At 43.7% G+C, this 21,499-nt stretch overlaps 1 protein-coding gene across 2 annotated transcripts in view; it reads left to right on the plus strand.

The window, feature by feature from the left end:
* Positions 1-355: 355 nt before the first annotated feature.
* The window catches only part of RHBDL2 (rhomboid like 2), a 56,071-nt gene continuing 34,927 nt past the window's right edge, over positions 356-21,499 (plus strand). Inside the window, exons 1-2 of one of the 2 annotated variants that reach the window (XM_073670590.1) lie at positions 356-471; positions 20,582-20,796. In XM_073670590.1, coding sequence (XP_073526691.1) covers positions 20,587-20,796 — 210 coding nt within the window. In that variant the 5' untranslated portion in view covers positions 356-471; positions 20,582-20,586. Of the gene's footprint in view, positions 472-1,294; positions 1,381-20,581; positions 20,797-21,499 lie in introns of those variants that run through there. The other variant, XM_073670591.1, reaches the window with a different exon arrangement.

The raw sequence follows: 21,499 nt of genomic DNA on the forward strand, positions 1-21,499 counted from the left end.
GGGGGTGCCGCCGCAAAAATGCTCGGGTCTCCCATAGACTAACATTGGGCTCGTTGCTTGGGTCGAGCACTCGAGTATCACGGTGAGCTCGGCCCGAGCTTCGAGCACCCGAGCATTTTAGTGCTCGATCAACACTAATAGGGAGTTTAGCTTGTGAGCCTCAATGAGGACAGCAATGACAATGTCTATAAGAAGCTGTAGAAATTAATGGTGCTATCTAAACAAGTTAAATAAAAATACACAATGGTACTGACTCCTTCGTTCCTTGCTGATGCCATCCTCCATAGATACTTGAATGATAATAGGCCCAGTATGCATGTGTAACCGGAGATGGAGGTGGACTAACCAGCTTTGCCTTCTCCAAAATCATTGTGGCCTGGAGGAGGAGGCAAAGGCTGTGAAAGGAAAGAACTTGTAGCACACCCACAAGTTCAGTCAAAGACTCCATTGAGAGCGGAAGACTCCAGTAAGGTAAGGTACATTTATACTCTGTACACTGCACAAATGTGCACTAAGTATCACTCCTAAGATACCTGGTATTTTCAGAAATCTCCTTATTTCCAAGAATAGTCCTTTATTTGACTCATGTCCTGGCTGTCACTTCTCACTCCTTGCTCGTTTTGGCTGTGATACTATTGCCAGTATATTTATTATGTGCACATTTTACTAGACATGAGTGTTGGGAATGTTTGTTTTTATAGGAAACTAGTCCTAGATTCATACATGCTAATTGCTAGGTGGATACTATATGTTACTGGTTTCCTGGTTGAGTGCTAATAAAGCTTAATTGTATAATGAAATGATGTAGAACTTTCTATTAGTAATCACTGTATAATGAAAATATCGATCATTTTTTAATATACTTAATGTTTTACTTCCTCGCCCTTTTCAAGATATTAATTTGCTGTCAGTGAATATATGACCACTTTTGTTTCCATTCATCCATACATAGTGACTACAATTGTACCCAGTTCAGGTGATGCTCTCTGATCTAGAGCCTGGACCCCAGACTGATACAGAGTAGCAAACTATCAGCTATATTTGTGCAGTAGCTGATGTATTTAGCACTTAGACATGTTACACAACATCTGACAGTGAGCTGTGCAAATGCATCATATATGTATTAATCATTTATTAAAGGGGTTTTTCACTTTCAGGAATGTGGACCCCAGAATGTCTAAAATACCTAAAAAAATAAACCGAGCAGGTAGTGACCTTCCCTGTGTCCAGCCCTGGCTCCCCAACGCTGCTCGGGTGTGTAGATGGCACAAGCCACTGAGCTCAGTTATTGGCTACAGCACTGATGAGCACTGACGACGTTACGTCACTGCTGCAGCCATAATACAGACACCCGAGCAGTCGGCGCTGGGCACAGGGAAGGTGAGTACCCACTCGCCTTGTTATTTTAGGTATTTTAAAGCATTTGGGGTCCACTTTAAGAGTTACTGTCTATAAGGTTCCTTACAGTCCATAAAGTAACCTTCTGATGAATAGAACACTTTTAACTGTAGAATTACAGGAGGTATAGTGCATAAACAATATAAGAATACGACCAATATATTTATATAGCATTTGGACAAATGGACATACACATAATGACCTGGTAGGACGTGCATGCACGTATCAGTGATAGGGAAAGTGGAATACGGTTCTGCCAGACTCCTCTGACAACGGCGTATCCCCCTTGATAACAAAAGTTTAAGGTCAGGGGAGAATTGGAAGACCACTATATACAGTACATTAGATGGCCGACCACTCCGAGAGGAATAGCGAGATCAACCAACATTTATCTAATGTGTACGAACAGTTTAAATCTTCCTGTGTAGGCAGATCTGGCACATGCAGATAAGTAAGCACAGTAGTTATTTCTTCTCTCTGCCAGTTTCTTTTTTTCCACTGGTTATGTTGGAAGCAGTTCCTAAACCACTAAACTAAAAATAAAGTTAAAATTAAAAGCTGATTTCAGAGGTTAGTACCACCCGTCTGTTCTTAAAGGTTCAGGTCTTACATTTCAGAGCTTTCAGACTGTTTAGTATTAGTATTAGTATTTCCACAAAGAAGATTAGAAGCATACATTCAGCCATAGGTTCTAATGATATAGCAGAAGGTTGGGTTGTTGGGAACGCTGCTGAGCAGGCCTAAATTAGAAGGGGATACAGCGCTACACCCATCATGTCTAAAGACCCTTTCTATATGAACAGGAGGGCCCACTCGCGGTCGGGCACCCCGCCGGGCTATGGGCGGAGGAGAACGGTGCCAGCGCCCGCCCTTCTTCCCTGCTTTCTCAGGGCCCCGGCAGCCGGATACTTACCTCTCCCCGTGCTTCCGCAGATCCGCTGTCTTCCTGCTGTGCGCTCCCTGTGACGTCTCAGGTCAGAGGGTGCGGTGACATCTTTCCACTGCGCCCTCCCCTGAGCCGTCACAGGCAGCGCAGAGCGGGAAGACGCCAGTGACGCTGGAGTCTGGACCTGAGCAGCGGCAGCAGGTGAGGAGGAGTGAGGTGAGTATTTGATTTTTTTTTTTTAATGTATGGAGGCATGGGGCATTATATGGGGGGGTGACATCCTGCATGGGGCATTATATGGGGCGGTGACATTCTGCATGGGGCATTATATGGGGGGTGACATCCTGCATGGGGCATTATATGGGGGGGTGACATCCTGCATGGGGCATTATCTGGGGGGGGAAGGGACATCCTGCATGGGGCATTATATTGGGGGGGAGTGACATCCTGCATGGGGCATTATATTGGGGGGGAGTGACATCCTGCATGGGGCATTATATGGGGGGAAAGGGACATCCTGCATGTGGCATTATATGAGGGGGAAAGGGACATCCTGCATAGGGCATTATATGGGGGGGAGAAGTGACATCCTGCATGGGGCATTATATGAGGGGTGACATCCTGCATGGGGCATTATATGGGGGGTGACATCCTGCATGGAGCATTATATGGGGGGGGGAAGTGATATCCTGCATGGGGAATTATATGGGGGGGAGTGACATCCTGCAAGGGGCATTATATGGGGGGGAAGGGACATCCTGCATGGGGCATTATATGGGGGGGAAAGGGACATCCTGCATAGGGCATTATATGGGGGGGAGAAGTGACATCCTGCATGGGGCATTATATGGGGGGTGACATCCTGCATGGGGCATTATATGGGGGGTGACATCCTGCATGGAGCATTATATGGGGGGGAGAAGTGATATCCTGCATGGGGAATTATATGGGGGGGAGTGACATCCTGCATGGGGCATTATATGGGGGGTGACATCCTGCATGGGGCATTATATGGTGGGTGACATCCTGCATGGGGCATTATAAGGGGGAACAGCCTGCATAGGGCATTATGTGGGGGGAACAGCCTGCATGGAGCATTATATGGGGGCGAGTATCCTGTATGGAGCGTTATAAGGGGACCAGTATCCTGTACGGTACGTTATATGGGGGCCGGTATCCTGTATGGAGCGTTTTATGGGAGCCAGTATTCTGTACGGAGAGTTATATGGGGGCCAGTATTCTGTATGGAGCGTTATATGGGGGGCAGTATTCCGTATGGAGCATTATATGGGGGCAAGTATTCCGTATGGAGCATTTTATGGGGGCCAGTATACTGTGTGGAGCGATTCGCCGGTTTCTGAGCTGTTGTGGAATATCACTCATGTAATGTAAGAAGTGAAATCTTGACATTGTACTATATATATATTTCTCTGCGGTTTCTGTGCATCATGAATCGTGGTATGTGTCAAAGGGGCCCACTGAGACTCTTTCACCCGGGGCCCAGAAAAACATGGAGCCGGCCCTGTATATGAATAATGACATCTATGACTTTCTATAGTTCAACTGTCCACTCTTGAAAACCTAAAGCTGGCCTTACATCTGAAATAGCTGTTGGCCGAACATTTGTCTGGCAGACCGCTAGCTTTCCTGATTTCCCCTTATACATAAGCACTCAGTTCAGCTGAACTTTCATGTATTTTCAATAGGGAGAGAGACGCTACCAGTAACCTTTGAAATTTCAGTTGTCCTGATCCTTCTCTTCTTAGACATCATCTGAAAGGCAAGGAATTGGAATTGTCCCCATACACAAGTGGTGGCCTGGTTCTGTGGAATCGGCACATTTGGCCAAATGCTATATTAACTATAATTTGTATCTTCATGTTTGCCGATTGCAAATAGGTTGCACAATTATGCACTGTGCCACTTTATTTTCTATTTGAATTAGTCAGGACTCTGCTAACATTGTTACCTCTGAAACTTGCACTCCTAGGATTAGGTAGCATTTATATGAATATTTAAATAAGGGGATATTAGAACTCCAAGTACTTTTGGGTTAGCGTTGTCCTGACATTACATTGCATATTTACATGGTCTTACTACACTTTTTTGCTTATATGATTGATATGTGCCCTGTTCGTTTTGTTACATTTTGTGTCTTCACCCTAAAATTATCCATGTTTGTATAACTATGACTACTAATTTTTAGTGATGAGCGAGCACTAAAATGCTCGGGTACTCATTGCTCGGGTCGAGCAAATTGGAATACTCGGGTGCTCGACCTGAGTAACGAGCCCAATGTAAGTCTATGGGAAACTTGAGCATTTTTCAGGCGGCTCACCCCGGCGGTCTGCAGGGCCTAAAAATTGCCCAAATCGATGGGAACAGTGCTCAAATGACATGGGAACAGCATGGGGAAGACCCCTGGAAGCATCTCTGACTCCCAGATCACTGCTGTCAGCAACGTGGTCAGAGTATTACGCCACTTTTACGGACTCACAATAAAACATAGAAAAACGAAACCAAAATGGATTTTCCTGGGAAATATGTTAAGGAACATCCTTTCCAGGGTAATGACTTGTATATAAGGCAAAATAAATGACCAAAAACAAAAATACTCCTCCGTAACTTGGGCTATGTTCACACGTAGTGTTTTTGATGCGTTTTTGCACTTTTGAATTGCTTTCAACCAAGACAAATGCATTCACCAGGAAATGTCATTTTAACATTTTACAACCTTATCTGGCCATGTGGTGTGTGACACATCACCAGACACATATATACAATGCTGAAAAGACATGGGAACAGCATGGGGAAGACCCCTGAAAGCATCTCTGACTCCCAGGTCACTGCCTAAAAGTGTGCCCATCATAAGTGATCCTTGGCGCATGCGAAGATGCCTCCCACCATGCACCTATCGTTGCAGACTTGCAACAATCACCGTCCACGTCCTTGTCCCACTGCAGCGTTCAGTTGTCCCTATCCTATTCCTTGGAATGCAAGCGCAAGTATGCAGGCAGCCACCCACCCACCCACAGGCTGCAATACTATACTGCCAAATTTTTGACAGCTGCTTGCACTTGAAATGTGGCCTTTTAGGCTCGTGGAGGTGGAAGCTTTTCACACCCTCATGCCGGCGGCGACTGGGTGTCAATACTCGGTCCCCAGCCGCCACTATATTTTCCGGTATCTCCTCCGCCTTCCACAAGCACGGGTCTCACAACATTACCTGTGCCCTCCCCAGTGCACTTACTGGGAAGGACCGCTTAACCACAAACACGTGGACAGGTGAATGTGGCCAGGGACGGTACGGAGCCAGTTCACAACTTTTTTTGCTGAGAGTTGTATTTAGCTCGGTGAAAGGACTGGCATAGAGGGAAACCGTATGTACCCTGCGTGTCGTTTCTCCCAGGAAGTCCTGTAATTGAGCTTGTTGCAGAAGCAATGGCAGCCCGTCCAACATCAACTCGCACTTGTCGGTGGTGCTTTGACACACACACATCTTTTTTTGCGCATTTAATTTCTTGAATACAGAGTTGGACAATGGCCTGATCTGTAATGCGTTTTGAGAAATAACATGCATAAGCATGGCCGATCCACATTAAAAAAGCAGCCAGGTCATTTCGGAGATGGAGGAGGAGGTACATGAGCTGAACAATTTGATTACATTGAGGTTATATTGGTGACGCTGTTTTTTATACTAAAGAAAGATCCTATTGTTTTGGTTTTTTTACGTTATTTTTTAAGACAAATGCATTCACCGGGAAATGTCATTTTAACATTTTACAACCTTATCTGGCAATGTGGTGTGTGACACATCATCAGACACATCCTTTTTTATTTATGATGGAGGGAGTCTGAAAGTCATAAAGCCTATTTTTACAGGGACATCAGACGGCCCTTACTATTCTTAAAAGGCCAGCAGTCGGCCCTCGCTATTGTTAGAGAGCCATCAGCCGGCTATGCTTTGTTGTTCCCATTATTAACAAGTGGGTCTCCTATACTGTTATTGCGTATCCAGTGACTACAAGGGCTGCCAAAAATTTGGACTCAACCCAATACCCCTTTGAAGAGACATAGAGGAGGGTCTCAGTAAAAAAAATGTTCCCATTATAAAGGAGCGGGTCTCCTATAGTGGTAATGCCCATGCTGTGACTGCAAGGGCTGCCAAAATTTGGGAAAAACCACACTAAGAATTTAAAGACACACAGAGCAGGGCCACAGTAACAAGGTACGACATGTTCCCATTAGAAAGGAGAGGGTCTGCTATACAGTTATAGAGTATGCAGTGAGTCCAACAGCTGACCAATTTTAGGAAAAACCCCACTAAGAATTTAAAGACACACGGCGCAGGGCCACAGTAACAAGGTACGACATGTTCCCATTAGAAAGGAGAGGGTCTGCTATACAGTTATAGGGTATGCAGTGAGTCCAACGGCTGACCAATTTTAGGAAAAACGCCACTAAGAATTTAAAGACACACAGAGCAGGGCCACAGTAACAACAAGTTCCCATTAGAAAGGAGAGCGTCTCCCATAGTGTTGGCCTATGCAGTGAATGCAAGGGCTGCCAAAAATTTGGAGGCACTTCAATGCCCCTTGGAAGAGACGTGGAGGAGGGCCTCATAAAAAAATGTTCCCATTAGAAAGGAGCGGGCCTCCTATACTTGTAATGCCCATGCACTAAGTGTATGGGCTGACAAACATTTACCCCTGGGGGGGTATACATGAACATACTGTATAAAAATTTTTTTTACGGGCATCATAAACACCCTTTCAAAAAATTATGTGTGTGTTGCATCACGGACCACGGTCACCCTGGTGATATGGTGGTGGAGGATGAGGAGAAGGAGGAGGACAAGAGCAAATAGACAAAATCAGGAAGCGCATACCTATGTGTGGGTGTGAAAAGGTGCATGGGAATACACCTCCCAAGAAAAGACACTGGATTTGAGTTTATGTTACGCTGCTATCATTCTGGGGTGTTGAGAAGTCTGGCCCATTCCAGCCCTTGTTCATTTTTATAAGAGTCAGCCTGTCAGCATTTTCAGTTGACAGGTGGATGCGCTTATCAGTTATAATTCCACCAGCGGCACTAAAAACCCGCTCTGATAAAATGCTGGCGGCAGGGCAGGCCAGGACCTCCAAGGCATAGAGAGCCAGTTCATTCCACGTATCCAGCTTGGATACCCAATAATTATAAGGCACAGAGGAATCACGGTGGACGTTGGTATGGTCAGGAAGGTACTCCCTCAGCATCTTCCCAAACTTTGCACTCCTTGTGAGAGTACATCGCGCCTCAGGACCTGTGCGATGGGAGGGTCTGAGAAAATTCTCCCAGAACTTTGACAGTGTTCCCCTGCCTCTGCTTGATTGAAGTTGTGTCTCTCTCGCCTGTACTCCTTGGTTGTCCAACGAAGTGTGCCCTCTGCCACCAGCGTTTTCAGATGGGAATATTTTTAATAGTTCCGCAACAAGGGCCTTCTGGTACTGCCCCATTTTTGTAGACCTGTCCGCCTCAGGAATAAGAGATATAAAGTTCTCCTTGTAGCGTGGGTCTAGAAGTGTCACCAGCCAGTAATGACTGTCACCCAAAATTTTGAGAACGCGAGGGTCATGGGAAAGGCAGCGTAACATAAACTCAGCCATGCGTGCCAGACTACTAACAGGCAAGACTTCCATGTCCTCACCAAGAGGATGACTGACCATGCTCTCCTCCTCCTCCTCCTCTCTGTCCTCTGGCCATACACGCTGAACAGACGGTATGACAGCTGTGCAGGTATAGTGCTTGAAACTAGCTCCTGTCCTTCCTCCTCCTCCTCCTCTTCCTCATTGTCACCCAATCCACGTTGGGATGACGTGAGGCTTGGCTGTGTGTAATCACTCTGTATGGTTCCTTGCTCCATCTCATCGTGCTCCGCCTGCAATGCATCCTCTTTGATTGTGAGCAGAGAGAGTTTCAGAAGACAGAGAAGTGGGATGGTGACACTAATTATGGCGTCATCGCTCTCACCATCTTGGTGGAGTCCTCAAAGTTTTGGAGGATGGTACATATGTCTGACATCCATGTCCACTCCTGAGGTCTTATGTGTGGAGTCTGAACTGAATACCGATGGCCTTGTTGATGCTGGTACTCAACAACTGCCCTCTTCTGCTCACAAATCCTTCCCAACATCTGCAGTGTAGAGTTCCAACGCGTGGGGACATCACACACCAGTCTGTGAGCCGGAAGCTGCAAACGCTGCTGAAACACTGCAAGGGCGGCGGAAGCTGTAGCTGACTTTCTAAAATGGGCACACAGGCGGCGTACTTTAACAAGCAGATCCGGCAACTCCGGGTAGGATTTGAGAAATCGCTGAACCACGAGGTTAAGCACATGGGCCAGGCATGGTACGTGTGTGAGCTCGCCTCGCCTCAGAGCCGCCACCAGGTTCCGGCCATTGTCACACACTACCATGCCTGGCTGTAGGTTCAGCGGTGTGAGCCACAGATTTGCCTGCTCTTTCAGCGCTGTCCACAACTCTCCAGCATTGTGCGGTTTTTCAACTAATCATATTCGCTTCAACACAGCCTGTTGCCGCTTGGCCGAGACAGTGCTGCAGTGCTTCCAGCTTGTGACTGATGTGGTCATTTCGGAGATGGAGGCTGAAGAGGAGGAGGAGGCTGAGGAGGATGAGGTGCAGGAGCTGTAGACCATGGGGGCAACCCTGATTGACCTAGGGCTCGCAATCCTTGGCGTCGGGAGGATGTGTTCCGTCCCAAGGTCCGACTGGGTCCCAGCTTCGACTATGTTAACCCAGTGTGCCGTCAGCGAGATGTACCGTCCCTGCCCACAAGCACTTGTCCACATTTCCGTGGTTAGGTGGACTTTACCGGTAACTGCGTTGTTGAGAGCACGGCTAATGTTTTGGGACACGTGCTTGTGTAATGCGGGGATGGCACACTGGGAGAAATAGTGGCTGCTGGGGACCGAGTACCGAGGGACAGCCGCAGCCATCAGGTTGTGGAATGCTTCCGTCTCCACGAGCCTAAAAGGCAACATTTCAAGCGCAAGCAGTCGTGAAATGTGAGAAGTTAGCATTGTGGCCTGTGGGGCGTTGGCTGCATATTTGCACTTGCGTTCCAAGGACTGGGGTATGGACAACTGAACGCTGCGCTGGGACAACGACATGGACGTGCTTCCTGATGCTGCTACTTGAGAGTGTGCAACGACATGTGCAGGGCAGGAGGAGTCTTCCCATGCACCATGGACAGAGGATTGGCTTGCATGCACAACAGCGGAAGAAGCAGTGGTGCCACCCTCAGACACTGTTCCTGGACCCTGGGGTTCGGCCCACAAAGTCAGGTGCTTTGCTGCCATGTGCCTGATCATGCTGGTGGTGGTCAGGCTGGTCGTTTTGCCACCCCTGCTGATGCTGGCCTGGCAGGTGGTGCAAATGGCCTTTTTCGGGTTATCGGCAGAGTCTTTAAAAAACAACCATACTTGGGAAGACCTAACAGTTGTACTGGCAACTTCCTTCGTGTTGGTGTTACGGGGAACGGTTGCCTGCCTTCTGTCTGCGGCCACCACACTGCTTCTTCCTGCCTGTTGGGGTGCTCTGCCTCCCTCCCCCTGTGTGCTGCTGTCCTCGCTCTGCATGTCCTCCTGGGTCAGTTACTATATCATCCACCACCTCGTCTTCCACTTCCGTACCTTGGTCCTCCTCCTGACTTTCTGGCAATTGTGTCTCATCATCGTCCACCTCTTGTGACACTTTACAACCGTCGCCTTCGTGTGACCGTGGCTGCTCAAATATTTGGGCATCGCTACACACAATCTCCTCTTGCCCCGCTTCAAGTGGACCAGGCGAGAGGCCCGAATCTATAAATGGAAAAGTGAACAGCTCTTCAGAGTGTCCAAGTGTGGGATCAGTTGTCTCTGGGTACTCGGCATGGTGGGAGGAAGGAGGATCATGGTGAGGAATATGCGGTCCAGACTCACGGCTACTGAGACTTGACCGTGTGGAAGACAGGGTGAAGTTGTGGTGGCTAAGTGACTGGAAGCATTATCCGCTATCCAACCAACAACCTTTTGACACTGCTCTGGGTTCAATAGTGGTGTCCTGCGGTCCCCTAGAAATTTGGACAGGAAGGTCAGGCGAGAAGATGTGGGTGTTTGTTGTGGCACAATTTCAGCTTGCCCACGGCTTTGTCCTCTCCCTCTGCATGCATCATACCATCACGTCCAGTTCCCCGTCCCTTGCCACGTGCCTTGCCCATTTTAAATGGAGGACAGTATCTTCCACGCTCACTACAAATGACTGAGTTTGGAGCGAACTTATATGTGATCCGTGTGATAGAGAAAGCAGAGTTTTAAATACCTGGCCTGTAGGTAAGTAGTTTGAACAGCAAACTGCAGTGAATTGCTTCAATGACACACTAAAGGAAATTTTTAATGGAGGCCAGAAATGGCAGTATTTTCTGACAACGTATATGTGATCCATTTGATGGAGAAAACACAGTTTTAAATAGCTGGATTTCTAGCGCTCTAATATGGAAAGGACCTGGCTGTATTCTGCAGTGCCAACAAGCAAATGGCGCAGAAAAAATGGTGCTCTCTGGATTGCTTTTTAAGCAAATAATGAGGATTAAGATCCAAAGAAAAGTATTCCTGGCCCCTGAGACCTGGGCCTTTGTATAGAAATATCTAACAGCAGCAGAAGACAGAATTGGAATGGAGCCTCTTGTGCTATATGCACTGCAGTCTGCTATATACACGACCTGCCCATACACCCTGCCTGGATGGATATGTGTAATGTATGGTTTTTCTCCCTACACTACCTAATATACAATCAAATCTCTCCCTAATGCAGCAGCAGCTCTCCCTACCCTGTCTGATCCGGAGTGACTGTGACGAGCATGGCGGCGCCAGGTCTGATATAGACCTGATGACGCTGTGCGGCCAGCCAATCACTGTAATGCCCTCAACCAACATGGCTACAGCATTACAGTGCATGGCAGGCAATCCCTGCATGTTCATTGGCTCTCTAAAGAGCGCCAAACATGCAGGGAGGGGACCCGAGTTCCTGCCCGAGCAACCCGGAAATACTCGGCGAGCGCCGAGCATCTCGAGCAGTAAGATGCTCGAGCGAGCACCGAGCAGTAGCGAGCATGCTCGCTCATCACTACTAATTTTATTTGAATAAGTTGTAATAAAATTGATATTTTTTAATATTACATTTTTCTCATATATTTATTTTATATTGGGGATTAATGGCTCCTTTTGTTGATAATGTGTATCTATATTTGGGAGCTTTCCCTATGATGAGTCCGTATTATCTTTCTCTATGGCGTCAGTAAATTGTTTAACATTTTACTACTCTAAGGCAATGTTCACACGTTGCGTTTTTGCTGAGTATTTTTGCTGTGTTACAGTACCAGCAAAAGCTATGAGATTTCAGAAATCTCATGCACACGCTTTTTTTCCCGACTGAATTGGAAAACTGCTGCTTTTTTTAAAAATCTGCAGCATGTCACTTCTTTCAGCGTTTTTGCAGCGTTTCTTCACCATAGAAAGCAATGAGAAAGTGCAAAAATGCTGGAAAAAACACAACCCTGCGTTTTTGTTGCAATTTTGCTGCATTTTTTGGTGAATAATCTCATCTCAGCTGAGGACTTTGCCTCATTCTTCAAGCAGAAGATTGATACCATCAGACAAAACTTTTGCCTAAAGTCCCCACAGCCCCTTCTCATATCTACTTAATCCTCCTCCTCCAAAACTAGCTTCTCTATCATTACGGAAGATCAACTTTCCTCCTTACTCTCCAAGTCACACCTGACCACCTGTGAACTTGACCCTATCCCATCCCACCTCATCCCTAACCTTACTACAGTCTTCATCCCAACTCTAACCCACCTCTTCAACCTGTCTCTAACAACTGGTGTCTTCCCCTCATGCTTCAAACATGCCTCGATCGCACCCATCCTCAAAAAGCCCTCCCTTGACCCATCCTCTCTGACTAGCTATCGCCCCATATCACTTCTCCCCTATGCCTCAAAACTACTGGAACAACACGTCCATTCTGAACTGTCCTCCCACCTCTTCTCCTGCTCCTTCTTCGACCGCCTAAAATATGGTTTCCGACCGCACCATTCTACTGAAACTGCACTGACTAAAGTCACCAACGAAATACTAACCGCCAAATCCAGGCGACACTACTCTGTCCTCCTCCTCCTGCACCTGTCATCTGCCTTTGACACAGTGGACCATTCCCTCTTACTACAGCCTCTCTCATTTCTTGGCATCACAGACTTGGCCCTATATTGGATCTACTCATACTTAACCCTCCGTCACATACAATATCGGTTCTAACGAGTTCACATACAATGTGACTGTCAGGCGCAGGCTAGAAAAATACCTATAATATCTAATGTTTGCAATTTCAGTGCTCTAAAAGTGATCAGTGACCTTCATAGGGATGTAATAAAAGAGACTACACATAATCAAGTGCAAAAAAAAACATTTACTTAACATAAAACTAATAACTCTGAAATACAAACCTTTCAAAACTCCCGCCAAATAGTCCCCAGTTCGACTCTGTCAAAAAACTCTACAAAGAAAATTTATGGAAACAAACTTAATTTTAAGGTACCTTAAGTACTATAAAACACATATTCAATCAGAAAAATTACAATTGCAGAGCAAAGAGCAAGAATTACACATCATTTTTGCATGTGTCACGCAGATTGCATTATGACATTTGTGACATTCATAATTAGAAAGCCTTCTGATTCCGCTTTCCGTGGTGCAGGTGGTGCATCTCCTTCTTTTGGGAGGTGGTGCAGGTGGTGAATTTTCACTATCATCTTCTGGGCGGAATCTTTTGAGCTGAACTTGAAGGCGAGAGGGGATACCGATTGTTTTCATACTTCTCCTGCGTAGCTCTCCAAGCACTAGTTCATGGGCCATTTTTTTCAGATAGAATCGTCTACGGAGTGGTTCAAGCTTGTTTTCAAGGTAAATGACTTGTGAATTTATACCACCCAAATTCAACATAGCAAAAAATATGACCATTGGCCAGCGTTTGGTGTTTCTGCTGACGTTGAAAGTTGAGCACATCTGATCAGCTGTATCAACACCCCCTTTGGTTGCATTATAAAATGTAATTATCTCCGGGTTTTTTTGTGCCTCAGTCCCAGGATCGATGGCATCATCATCATGAAGTGTTGATAGAAGAAGTACAATTTTTTTTGCTTGTGGTACATAGGAAACCAAAACCTTTCCATTATGGAATGCAAACATACTGCTGTACTGTTGTCTCCCTTTCACACTTACAAACTGTGTAGGCAATTCTTTTTTATTTTTTCTTACAGTTCCGACATATGAAAGCTTCTGCATTTTCAGATAATCAATCAGATCACAATTTGAAAACCAATTGTCAGCTGTTATATTGCGACCCGATCCAAATAAGGGCTCAGCCAGTCTTTTTACAACATCACTGGGTTTGTTGCTGACACAGTAAGGATCGTCTGGTTGTTTTCCTGCATAAACTTCCAGGTTGTAAGTGTAGGTCTTACTGGCATCAACAAGGGCATACATTTTTATTCCATATTTGTTAGGCTTTGATGGAATATATTGACGAAAGGCACATTTACCACGAAAACCAGGGAGCATTTCGTCAATAGTGAGATTCTCCGCAGGGCAATAGCTTTTTTTACAGTTTTCAACTAATTTTTGGAATATATCACGAATTGGAGCAAGTCGGTCATGTGTTTTACGTTCGGTTCGGGTAGTTCTGTCGTCAAACCGAAGGCAACGAATTAGAAGCTTGAATCTGTTTATGGACATAACAAGGCCAAATTTTTCAACTCCATCCCCATCTTTACTCCAAAGTTCCTCCAAACTTTGTCTATTTGCCCTATAAGCTCCTGCAAGGTATAATAATCCAAAAAAAGCACGCAGTTCTATTTCATCTGTGGCCTTGATGGTTCTGTTGCAGATGAACTTGTCCTTTATAATGTCTATATATTGGTTGGTATATGTGACAATAGAGTCCAGAATAAATTATTCCAGCATTCAACTGCAGTTTTTGCATTACTTGCAGTTCCTATAACTGCAGGAAGGTGAGTAATAATGTTTTGAGGTTCCCTACGTTTTTTCTGGAGTGGCTTCTTGTTCCATTGTTTTTTTTATCTTTTCCCATATAATAAGATTCTACATCTTCATCCTCAGCACTGTCACCATCTTGCTCTGTTTCAGAATCCACTTCACATACTTCCACCTCATCATGAGAATCAATCTCACTTTCCTCTCCTAAATCCTCATTCAGTGTGGGGTCTGCATCATCTAACAGCATGTTTGTTATTTCCTCAACATCAAGGTTTTTTGATAAATTGTACATTTTCCTCTCCATTTCAGAAGATAATCTGAAGCAAGAGAAGGAATATGTGTTAGGGAACTACTGTATATGCCTGAGCAGCACACTTTCTTTTTTAATCTGCCTTATTTCTATGAAATATCCTCACAATTTGTGCTATACATTCATAAAACAAGCTAAATAAACAATTGTGATGAATAAAAACATAAAATACCAACCTTATTGAGTGTGACGTGTTCACATACAATGAGCCTGAGAGATTAGCGCAGTTATATCTGTCCTCCTGAAGCTCTGCAATCCAACTGTGGTGTGAGGTTTCACAGAGCTGCTAGAGACAGGAGACTACCTGGAGGGAGGGGATTTCCTCACAATCTGGTGAGGAAGGAGAAATGAAAGTAAAAGAGATGTGCCTGTCAGGCCTATTGTATGTGACGGAGGGTTAACAGACAGGACCTTCAGTGTTTCTCACTCACACACCACCTCCTCATCTCACCCCCTATCTGTCGGTGTCCCCCAAGGTGGAAATTTCCACTGCAGATTATCATTGCGGAAAAATCCGCAGCACTACCAATTTGGGCATTATTTCGAGGCGAAATAGCGCCCATTAACTTGCATTGAACCGCATAAAATCCGCATGATTTATACATGCGGATTTTATGCGGTTCAATGCGCGGATGGTACCCGGGTCTGGAGAAGAGGGGACTTTCAACCGACCCAAGTACCATCGTACATTATACATGCGGATTTTATGCGGTTCAATCTGCGGATGGTACCCGGGTCTGGAGAAGAGGGGACTCTCAACCGACCCAGGTACCATCGTACCCGCAAGTTAAAAAAGAAGTATAAAGTAAAAAATAAAAAAAATTATTCATACTCACCTCTCCGGCGGCCCCCGGTCTCCTCCCGGCGGCGATCCTCTCTTCTTGGCAGCCCACGGTGTACTGGCAGGACCTGCAGTGACGTCATTTAATCAGCTGATGGTCACGCGACCATCAACTGACCGCTGACATCAGCGGTTGCGTGACCATCAACTGACTAAATTACGTCACCGCAGGTCCTGCCAGTATACCGCGGGACGCCGAGAGGAGAGGATCGTCGCCAGGAGGAGACTGGGGGCCACCGGAGAGGTGAATATATGTTTTTTTTTTTCTTTTTACTTTTTAATTCTTTTTTATAGTATAGATGCACCATTTGAAAGCAGAACTCTCCTCATAAGTTGGTCACACAATATAAATCCATGCCAGTTGCATGGATTTATATTGTGTGACCAACTTATATTGTCAAGCCAGCCCTTTTCCAAATGCATTTGAGTGATGCTCAAAGTCGCTTGAAAAAACACATGCATAAACGCATGTAAAAACGCTTAGAAAACGCATGTAAAATGCGCATGCGTTTTCTCTGCCAGGGAGAGGAAAAAACGCTCAGGAAATTTCTTCTTCAAATCTGCATCGTGGGCACATACCCTTACACTTCCAGCAGAGTGGGATTTATGGAAATCTCATGCCCACTGTGCTTCTTTGTTACTCTTGCCGGTACGCTGGGTTTTATGTGTAGATCTTTCCCATAGATTTCCATTGGATGCGGACAATCCACAGGTAAAAAACGCACATGGATTTGTAGTGTGTTTCCGCCACTGAAATGCAGCAAAAACACACGTAATCCGCACATGACTGTATCAATAAAATTTTGTCAAAGCCAAATACCAGGAAGTATCAAACACAAAGCAGCTTTGTTTAAAACATAACATGAGAACAAGAGACAAAAACCGCAGCGTCAAAAACGCATGTAAGAAAACGCACTCAAAAACGCAATGTAAAGACACAAGTAACCTAATTTATATAATAAGTGTAGAAAATCTGCCAGATCAAAAACTCACCAAAAGCTCATCATGTGAACGTAGCCTTAGAAACTATTTACGATACATAAACATCCTCTCCTGAGATTATGCAGGTGAGATAGTATACATAGCTGAGAAAATAATTTCACATTTCCTCAGTGACTCTTACGTAGCGTTCTTGTGTGCACTTGTGCATTGTATGGTAGAAATGAATCAATTCAGAAATGTGAAACTTCACTTGTTATAATGCATTGGGATTATCATCGATTCTGACAACTCTGAAACAATGGCAGTTGTACTTGCTATGATAAATGCAGGTTGTTTCTATTTGCTCATCTTTTTCATTATGCTGCATGCAATGATTTGGCTATAGCGGTGCATAGGTAATATTTTGGGGCCATCTTGTCATACGATGTGAACAGGTCAAATGTGTAAAGACATGTTATGTATGGGTATTAGCACTATTGTAACTGTATCACATAGTATTGTCACATGTATGGTGTAGTTAAAGGTGACTGGATAACTGGAAGGTGAGATCGAAAAATGAATGCAGATCACTGAGAGACGAGGGAAAGGAGAAAGTCTAGAGGCTCATTCGTTTTCACACACGAGTTCCGTTAGTGTTTTTCCCAGAGAGAACTGGTACTTATTAGGCCATGTTCACACATTCAGTATTTGGCCAGTATTTTACATCAGTATGTGTAAGCCAAAACCAGGAGAGGAACAATCAGAGGAAAAGAATAACAGAAACAAGTCACCACTTCTGTATTTATCACCCACTCCTGGTTCTGGCTTACAAATACTAATGTAAAATACTGACCAAATACTCAATGTGTGCACGTGGCCCTATAGTCTATGTGGCTGTACACATGCCTGTGTATTTTTGCAGATTGAGTGGTTCGCACAAAATCATGGAGATATGTCCTATTTTGAGCCAATGATCAGATCAAAATTAACACTTTAAGTCTATGGGTCAGTGAAAAAATTGGACAGTACTCAGATGCCATTTTTCACTGACTCATATGAGAAGGTTTCGAAAACGTCATCATTTTATTTTATTTCATCTGAGCAAAACTGACCAGACCCTCATGGTAAAAACTGACACACTCACCAAACTCTGATGACACATAGACCGTTTTTGAATATAAGAAAAATTACTAAGGTCTGAACGAGGCCTAAGAGTGATAGAAAAGACTACATCAATCCTATGCATTTTATTTCATGTTTTCCTATGGGGGCTTAATGTTTACTTGTTTCACCCCATGAATGATAATTGCACAATGATGAGATCACCTTCTAACCATACAGATTAGTCATATAAGCAGTGCGTATGAATACTATACATTGTTATGTAAGTCACAGATAATACAAAAACTCAGATGTAAGTTTTATTCCCCGGCTGAACTAATCGTGGTGTGTCCTTGTGTGGCAGAAGGCCCGCTATAGAAATAAGAAAATGGCCATCGTCTATTGATAAAATCTGATCTGCGGGTACAAGGAAGAGCATTGGTTTCTTCCCTCCTATTCATACATCTTTCTCTGTAGACAATTTCTCTATAGATATATAGTATTGCAAGTATCATGTCATCTATAAAGCTTATTTATTTTATTTATTTTTATTATATAGCGCCATCATATTCCACAGCGTTTTAATAAAACCCACATACATACAGTTGTTCAGCGTGCAAATAAAGGTTTACCTAAAACAACAGTTTACATTAGCAGAATTATCCATTTTACACATTCTTATCTAAAAGTTACTGGGGCAGATTTATCAGGACTGACTTTTATACGCCAGTCTAAAAATAATAAAAATAAGATCATTGGATTAAATTGCGTGTTTCGCACAATATGCTTTGTCAGCCCATAAACGTACATTGTGCAAAACGCACGTCACATGTGGTGGAAACGAAGTACAAAAAATACATCCTGCATCAGAGTTTAAAAACTTGCCATATTTATTTCCACAACTTTAAAAATCTTTAGTGCGAGGAATCATAGGTATGATTAAGAGCGCTGAGTGTGCTTGAAACATGTAAGTGGCGGACATTGCTTTTTCCTTGCACTATGAAATATCTAAACTGTGGAAATAAATATGTCAAGTTCTTAATTCCTGTTGACTGAACTACTGTTTGTACTTCATTTAAAGTTGAAATATATCTGTCCCAGATGTGAGGTGCTGAGCAGAGAAGTCCCATCCTGGGCATTGGGGAGTTTTCTCTATATGGTTTGACATCTGGATTCCTTGTTACTTTACCATTTATGGATTATACTATGAAGATTTACTCTATCTAGCAACTTTGCTAATTACTACTTTTCTCGTCAGCCTGCCGTGGGGTTATGAGTGCAATGTGCATATGTATATACCCATTTAGTTTTTTGTCCATTACTGTGCATCTTCACTTAGGAATGTAAGTCACTTCTTATCAGGCTGCCATGATGTTCCAACATTTCCATATGTGTGGATCACTTTTTGATAATTTTTTTTTTATTTTAATTACCGTTGAACTTTTTTTCCTGCATTATCTAATAAACATTTTTATTTTTATATGGATTGTGATTACTTTAGTTGTGTTCATGCCTTTCATGTATGGCTTTACCTCTTATTAGGAGGCACAGACTTGCACGAAAATTTGCACAATTGTCTGGCTTTAGGCTTTAAGGAGTTGACTAAGACTGACATTCTATTGACTTATCTGTAAGATAATTATAAATATGAGATCCTTTGGAGTTGGAGATCCAGCATCTTCACTGATGAAATTCACTCTGGTAGAAGCCAGATATAAGTGATGTATGAATGGAAAACAGAAGCCCCATACATTGCTTACTGTCATCTGCCAAGTATTTCATTTTATCTCCCATTCAACTGAACAGGTTGTGGCTGCTATGGTGCACCCGGTGCATTGGTGGACAGATCATCAATATGTCAGTCATGGACAATCCCTTTAATCTGTTTGAAGTCTGTTGTCCACATCCCTCCTGCCACACAACATTCACTTTTTCAGTTTTCAGTTTCAGACAGTACTGTGTAAAAGTGAATTTTGCAAAAATAGAAACTTTTTCTGACTCAGTGTAAACTACTAAAAGGGAACCTGTCGCTTACCAAAAAACTATTTACCTGCAAGTATAGTGGTTATCTGCAGGTATATAGTGTTTTAATTATGTCTGGCTGACTTACTAGAAGCATGGCTACAGAGAGAAAATGAAATTATATTCTTCCTGCAGCTGCAACCAATCTTAAATTAATGACCTCTCCTAAGGATAAGTCATCAATATAAAACTAGTGGACGACCCCTTAAAGCAGGGATGTCAAACTGAAACACACAGAGGGCCAAAATTAAAAACTTGGACAAAGTCGCGGGCCAACCAGTATACAGTATAATGGGCCCCACAAAGTCCTCCATACAGAATAATGGGCCCCACATAGTCATCCATACAGTATTATGGGCACCACATAGTCCATCATACAGAATAATGGGCCCCACATAGTCCTCCATACAGAATAATGGGCCACACATAGTCCTCCATAAAGAATAATGGGCCCCACATAGTCCTCCATAAAGAATAATGGGCCACACATAGTCCACCATACAGAATAATGGGCCCCACATAGTCCTCCATACAGAACAATGGGCCACACATAGTCCTCCATAAAGAATAATGGGCCCCACATAGTCCTCCATACAGAATAATGGGCCCCACATTGTCCTTCATACAGAATAATGGGCCTCACATAGTCCTCCATACAGAATAATGGACCCCACATAGTCCTCTATACAGAATAATGGCCCAACACAGTCCTCCATACAGAATAATGGGCCTCGCATAGTCCTCTATACAGAATAATGGCCCCACATAGGGGTGGTGGTTCTGGTGTCGCGGGCCAAATAAAACCACCCTGTGGGCCAGAAATTCACCCACGGGCCTGATTTTGACACATGTGCCTTAAAACAAGTCTTAATGAAAATAATAATGAACGTTTCAGCATTTAAAATGAATCAAACATCCTAGAATGGGAGACGTCACCCCTTACTGAGAACCTGGTATCAGACTTTGGAAAACTTAACTGAAGACCTCTGTTTTTTTTTACATATATTTGACACTGTAGATATCATGAACAACATGGAACTTGAAGGAATGGCAGACTGGGCAGATGAGACTGAAGAAGAATCTGGAAAAGATCCTCCTCCAAAAACTTGTTGGGAGAAATTCCACACCACAATCTCAAACTGGATGCTGCCACCCAATCACAGAATAACATATATGGAGAGGGCAAACTGTTTACCGCCTCCTATTTTTATTATTTCTATCAGCATTATTGAGGTATGTGGAGAATCTAAGTTGTTACATAATATTATAAGTGCAGCCGTTAATAATTAAGGGCGAGTTGTTAGGTGGAGTTTAGTAATGAGTGCTGGAGCACCTGCCGGCAATGGGATAGTCCTCCAGGAATTCCCAGCTCATACTTGGCTTGTAGCCCTAGCCGTCATCATGTGATCTTACACCACCTTTCGCTCTGGTTACTTTTCTAAAATGCATAGCTATGAAGTTAGCACAGAAAAACAGAGTAGACCTAGCACCACATTAATTCTAACTGCATATATGTGCCAATGTCCCAGAACATTGCAAGGGAGAACTATGAGGGAAATTGGGACTATAGGGGCACCAAATATACTAAATAATTAAATATAAAGACAATGTTGTACAAAATTAGACAAAATTTTTATTGCTCCAAAAACATTCAACACCATGATAAAAAACATGATTAAAAAACATATACGACAAAGACACAGAAAAGAATAAAGACAGAAAAATCCCCCCAAAGAGAAGGAAAATAAACATATCAATCCTATATAGTATATAATAAATTTTGTGCAGAAACAATGCAATTCAATAAATACAGTACACAATTCCAATGTCCCTAAAATAGGAATAAGATGGTTTAGATGGAATTATTAATAAAATATCACGATAAGAATATATAAAGCTAAACTCAATCTTAATTCAATATCATACAAATTGTATC

This window comes from Phyllobates terribilis, unplaced genomic scaffold (assembly GCF_046119375.1).
Source record: "Phyllobates terribilis strain yellow unplaced genomic scaffold, ASM4611937v1 Scaffold_2__4_contigs__length_985480577, whole genome shotgun sequence".
Lineage (NCBI taxonomy): Eukaryota > Metazoa > Chordata > Amphibia > Anura > Dendrobatidae > Phyllobates > Phyllobates terribilis.